Raw genomic sequence first — 6,458 nt, 5'->3', positions numbered from 1 at the left:
AGGCCCCTGCTGTGCCACCTCCACCAGCTCCTCTCCAGATAGCTCCTGGAGTCCTACATCCAGCTCCACCTCCAATTGCTCCTCCCCTAGCACAACCCTCTCCTCCTGTCACTAGAGCTGCCCAAGTGTGTGAAGCTGTACCCGTTCACCCAGTTCCTCCTCAAGCTGAAGTACAGGGACTTCCTCCACCACCCCCACCGCCTCCCTTGCCTCCTCCTGGCATTCGACCCTCCTCTCCTGTCACAGTTGCAGCCCTTTCTCACCCTCCTCCTGTTCTGCACCCTCCTCCCACAACCATTGTCCCTGGCCCTCATGCCCCCCTAATGCCTCCATCTCCACCATCCCAAGTGATTCCTGCTCCTGAACCCAAACGCCATCCTTCAACTCTTCCTGTAATCAGTGATGCTAGAAGCGTTCTGCTGGAAGCAATACGGAAAGGTAATGTTTGGCTATTAAGGGGCAAAAAGAACGGTCTCAGAAACTTGCTAAATACACGTTAGCTTTGAGAGATGGAGTGTTTCACATGTGTAAGAAATTAGTTTAGAGGAACGCATCTGAAGTCTGTTTCTGCTTTCTGTTCTCTACAGCGTATGCATTGCCAAGTAGACAGATTTTTTTCAATTTGTAATTGCACTTATCAGATGTTTGGTTTGGATGGCAAAACTGGTTCTCTGTGGAAGTTAGATTAAAAAAAAAAGTACATGTGTTTATATAGATGATCTGTGGAGATTTTCTCTTCATTTGTGTTTACCTGAAAAATGTAGCTGTTTCTGATAACCTACAGATTGTGTAGAAGACAAAAACATGGTTTTTCACAGACTGTTAGATAAAAGCAGAACAGATCAATTGGCATTGGAATTTTGATCATATATCAGTGTATTACAACAACATATAAATGACATTCAGAAATCGTTGCTTCAGACTTAAAGCTGTTAAGTATCTAAATCTTGACATGTCTCAACGCAGTAGTGGAGCAGTCTGCACTGCAAGGTGCCCCGCTGGCAGAGTGCAAGTGAATGGCAGAGGCGCAAGGCAATGTTTTCTTGGTGATCTAGCGAGGAGCAGAACGTACAAGCTGTACCTTTCACCTTATGTGCTTGCGGCCAGAAAAATCCCCACTGCACTGCGAGTGCTGCTGTTTGACTGTGTGGTGTCTTTGAATAGTTAATCTTTCTCAAATGTTTCGAGTACTACATTCTTCTGTTTTTCCCCTGCACCTACAACACGGTACAGAATCTGTATGGTACTGTAATATCAGTAGATAGGCTATAATAATACTTCACACTATTTTTAAAGCATCTATATGCACATGAATTGATAACATCATTGACTCTAAAGAAGTGTCCACAGCAGTTGAGTACAACAGTGGTGCATGAACATTAGCAGAGAATGTCAGCAAAAAACTTAATAAAGGAGAGCCTGCTGGTATAATTTAGGTGCTTCCCGAAAAGACTTTTGACCAAGTCTTGCACAAGAAACAAAGGCTCGAGTTACCACAGCTTAAATCCCACTAAGGACCTGTGCTTGCGTTGCCTGTCAGTTGACAACAGAGAGTATTAAGTACAGGATGTACGTATTTAGACTGTGTCAGTCTGTGGTGTTGCGAGTATAAAACCAAAATATATAATCTCTGTCATGTTTTTAACTAAGTTACTGGATTTAACTTTCTCACACTATCGGTATGTGTTATTTCTCCTTTGTATTTGATCTTTAAGTAATGCTTTATCCCAAAACAGATCATTATACGATCAAAACTGAGTTACAAGAAATCCTATCTTGTTAGGATACTCAAATAGCTATAACTTTTAACTGAGACCATGAAGAGAGGGTATAAAAATTGTTTGGAAATGCAAGTAGTAAAATGTCTTAATCACTTAGAGTGGTTCTAAGAATGTGGGTGTGTTTTCAATGGGAAATCAGAAGCAGGATATTACAGTAGAAGGACTGATGATCTAGCCTGCCACTGCAATTCTGACAGTCCTCTCTCTAAAAACTTGACAGAGAACTTCTGAGGAGGACGATGTCCTCAGCCTTCGTCTTGGCTTGCAAAGCATTTTGTGAATCATGAGCTAAATACTTTGTATAATGATAAAGGAGGAGAGTAACACGTTTGTGATTTGATGTTCTTTAGGTATTCAGCTACGCAAAGTTGAAGAGCAGCGTGAACAAGAAGCTAAGCATGAGCGCATTGAGAATGATGTCGCTACTATACTTTCTCGTCGCATTGCTGTTGAATACAGTGATTCAGAAGATGATTCAGAATTTGATGAAGTGGATTGGTTAGAGTAAAATTATTACGTTGCTGTACACTGCAAAATCGAATGCTAATGTCCATTGTGGTGCTTGTTCTTTGAGAGTTTGATGGTCATTTCTAGTGTTTTTTGTATTCTTTTCTTTACATAATTAATCCATGTTTTTCTACTTTTCAGTTTACAAAAAGCTCCTAGTGCATCTTTGAAACTAAATGTTTTACAGTGGCTTTTCTTACACATCTTTTTTGAAGGAACATACTTTGTTCCAATAGACCACTAAGTATTAAGCATGGGCAGCTGTTGGTAGAGTAGCAGTTTCAATTTTTTGGCATATCTTAACTGTGCACTTTGTGAATTTTAAGTTAATGAAGGCAACTGAGATTGACATTCCAAGGGCAGCTGTATGTACTAATGAGCCTTATTCCACTTCTGATAGTGTTTTAAAACATTAAACCTAGCTATCAAGAGAGCACTGCCTCGATTACATCTGTACACTAAAAGTACATATAGTTAGCAGCACTGAACACACTGAAAGGAAAATGGATCTTTGGGGGGGTTTATTATTGTTTTATTGTTGTTTTTAAATAATTATGGCCTTATTTGAATGTTTAGAGATTCCCCTTCCCTTCTTCCCTCCCAGGTACATATTGTGTGGTACTATTTTTGCCTGCATAATAAAAGTTTAAATTTTTTTTCCTTGTGAAATCTTTTGACTTAAACATGCTGTGTAACTTATGTAACTGTTAAAAATAACGGTTTGATTTAATAAATGGTTCATTTTAAATGTTCCCGGTTGTTGCTTTTTCAGTGAAGCCTGCTTTTCACTGGTATACCTGAGGGATCCTTGGATTTCAAAGATTTAACCTGTGGGGTCTACGAAGTTACAACAAATATTCTGCACTTGATCTAAGGACCCATATTAAACAAAACGTGTATCGTCAAATGATATCTATATGCATATCTACAAAAAAACCCTGAAATATTACTGTGATCCATTAGTTTAAAAAAAATAAATTGGGAGCTTTTGGCTTATATGATTTAGGGTTGTTTTTTTAAAAAAAAACTTTACCATCAATGTATCTTGAGAAGAGAAGAGGAGATGCAGCAGTCAAAATCATGGTTAATGAAAGATGACAAAGAGCATGGGTGATATTGCAAAGTCATTTTTAAGTGCTATCTAGCAGCGTACTGCATGTTGTGCAGGGCTTTTGTGTTTCCCTTCTCGAGAATAGCTCCTTCAGGTCTGAGCACATAGTCAAAATCCTATTGAGAAGGGGAGCGTGAGAGAGTGCAGAACTCCACCTTGTGAACTCGTTCCTGGAAGATGGAATCGTATAATAGAGGAAAACAAGTGTTGAAAGTCAGAACGAGATTTCTGAAGGTGGAACATGAAATGTTCCACAGCCTACAGAACAATTTAGAGAGGCATGTGGTTCTTAACCTACTCTTGGGACCGGGCAAAACTCCAGAGGTACAGACTGGAGTAGGAATACCCTACAGCAAGCCTTCCAACTTTACTGTCACCATCTCAGCCTCCGCTATAATTTTGTATATGGCCTACTATATTCAAGACTTTTTCCACTGCAACAGTAATGCCTTTGTTGTGTTTGTGGGAGAAAAATCATTGTCACAATTTGTGAACCTGCGTCTTTATAACTATGGCTGCAGTTCCTCTCTACATGCTATTCTCTTTGATAGTTGTCTTCACTATAAGGCCACCTGGTTTATTCTGCTGTTCTCAGTTAACTTTCAACATGTGCGTCCTTCTTAATAGCTCCTCATAATGTTAGAAGAAAAGATGTCAGAAGCACCTCTGCATGAATACTTGGTTGTGTTTAATCTAGGTGTTTCCTTGGATCTCAGTAATCCTGAATTGCCAAATGTGGCCCAATAACTAAATGTGAGAGATCTCATTTACACAGCTGAAAAGGATTGATGTCTTCGAGCAAAAGTGCAGTACACACACCTGCAGCTGCCCTTTAAGCAGGGAGCCAGATCTACACTTCAGGCAGCTGAAAGAAGAGCTTGTGCCTAAACTCCGTGTGTAGGTAGTTCTGCCATTCACAAAATTACTTCTCAGCCGACGTTTATACCTGTTCCTTGCTGAAGTCTCTAAACTCCTGATTGTCCTGGTGGATGTTACAGGCAGCAGCCTACATTGTCACTTAAATGGAGCAGCAGCGTGTCTGCGTCCAGGCTGTAACTGTTCCAAGTAGAGGATCTCCTCACTGCACCATCACGCCTGTGCTGTAGGTATGCTCTGAGTCCGCCCAGGCGCTGTGAACTGGGTATAACTTGCCTAAAGCAAGGAGATGAGTTAACAAAAAAAAAAAAGAAACAATTTAAAAAAAAAGAAATTAAAGCAAAAAGGCCCTAACGTGACTGCAGCTATCTCATATTGGACTTGAAGGTATAAAAAAAATCCTTATTGACAAATGGTTGTTACTGACCTGCTTCGCCATCCTGGTGATTAATAATATCCCTTCCAAACCGGTACCTAGGGCAGACAAAGCACTCACTTAATATGTCACAGTCACATGAAGTAAGGAACCTTGTCTGAGAAAAGTCAAGAGTTAAATTCAGTTAACATTTCAAAGGCGGGATTCTTGGCCTTCTGCCATCGCTACAGCTTTCTGCCATAGCAACTAGTCTCCAGATAGCAATAGCGTGATTCACTAGTAGCGAGAGGTGATTGTTGAATTTGAACATTTGCATTTATAGATCTCCTCCAAGCGATGCATTTGCAATCTCGGTGATTTGTGTCCCTCTTCCTGTGGTCTCCAACTGCCCTTCTCATTTGGTGGAACGCTGTTCAGAGGGCTGCTGGGCTATTCATGTCCGTGATCAGATGCGTAATAGATTATTGATCGCTTTGTCTTGTAAGGTACTAAATCAAGTCTTCTGTATTGAACTGTTTATAGATTCTGTTGTTTACTTCTGTACATTTACAGCAGCTGGTTAAAATCAAAGGCTCAAAGTCCGCCACAGAAATAACGTGTCAGTAATGTTCAATATAAGTGATGAGAAACCTTCGTTCAACTTCATGCCTTATTTGAACTGTAATCTGGGACAGTTAAAAATTATGTACCTCTCCTACTGCAAAACGGGGGAAAAAAGAACAAAATAGAAAGCATAGAAAGAAGAAACAAAAGGTACTCGGTGGCGGAATCGGAGCAGAAGACTAGGGAGGTGCAAAATTGGTTACTCGGGGGGTTTTGTCAAAAGATAAAGTAGTAACAATGATGCAGCCATCATGGACAGACCAAAAATAAATAGCTAAATGGAAGAGAACAAGCACTGAAGAAACAAAAATGACAAAGAGACAATTCTGGTTCTTTTTTTAGTGTTACGTTGTGAACAGCAACCATTAAATACTAGATACCATATACTAGCCCTCTGTAGAGGGCTGCCACATCTCAGTCTCCCCGGCCCGTGGATCACCGCAGGGAGCGGGGAGGTCAACACCAGCTTCGGAGCACGGCGCAGAAACCCCTGCCCAACAGCCAGGTACAGCTCTCTGCAAAGTTGCTAGCTCAAAGCAGCGTACCCGTAGCAGTACAGCAGCATGTCAGCAGTCCGAGCCCCGAAACCCGGCATTTGCACAAACTAGAGCAGTTCCAAGAGGAGACACCGAGGCAAAGCCTCGCCACAGCCTCTGCAGCCGAGGTCTGCGTCAGCAAAAGATCTGACAGGAATTCGACTCGAGCTCCATCAAGTGTCTGCTCTGTCTCCTCGGCTACAGGGTAGAGTGGGAGAGTTTTACTCTCCCTCATTCTCTTTTGCAGGTGGCAACATTAAACACCAGGAGAGGACTCACAACCGGAGGCCAAGGGCAGCAATAGCGGCCTGCCTTTTGGGGGCCACTCAGCCGCTTTTCCCCTCTCCTTTCCACTCCTGACTACTTGTCGTGGTTTAACCCCAGCCGGCAACCAAGCACCACACAGCCGCTTGCTCACACACACACCCCCGGTGGGATGGGGGAGAGAATCGGAAGGGAAAAAGTAAGAAAACTTGTGGGTTGAGATAAAAACAGTTTAATAATTGAAATAAAATATTATTATAATTATAATATAATAAAATGTAATGAAAAGAAAAACAACAAAAAAGAGAGAGAGGAACAAAACCCAGGGAAAACAAGTGATGTAACCGCTCACCACCCGCCAACCGATGCCCAGCCAGTTCCTGAGCAGCGGTTGCCACCCCCCC

At 41.7% G+C, this 6,458-nt stretch overlaps 1 protein-coding gene across 1 annotated transcript in view; it reads left to right on the top strand.

The window, feature by feature from the left end:
* WASF1 (WAS protein family, member 1) overlaps nt 1-2,289 on the top strand; it is a 31,273-nt gene extending 28,984 nt beyond the window's left edge. Inside the window, exons 8-9 of the mRNA XM_009326431.1 lie at nt 3-438; nt 2,132-2,289. Of these exons, the coding sequence (XP_009324706.1) occupies nt 3-438; nt 2,132-2,289 (594 nt within the window). The remainder of the gene's footprint in view (nt 1-2; nt 439-2,131) is intronic.
* The last annotated feature ends 4,169 nt before the right edge of the window (nt 2,290-6,458 follow it).

This window comes from Pygoscelis adeliae, unplaced genomic scaffold (genome assembly GCF_000699105.1).
Source record: "Pygoscelis adeliae isolate BGI_AS28 unplaced genomic scaffold, ASM69910v1 Scaffold206, whole genome shotgun sequence".
NCBI classification, from domain to species: domain Eukaryota; kingdom Metazoa; phylum Chordata; class Aves; order Sphenisciformes; family Spheniscidae; genus Pygoscelis; species Pygoscelis adeliae.
This window is presented reverse-complemented; position numbering and strand designations above follow the sequence as displayed.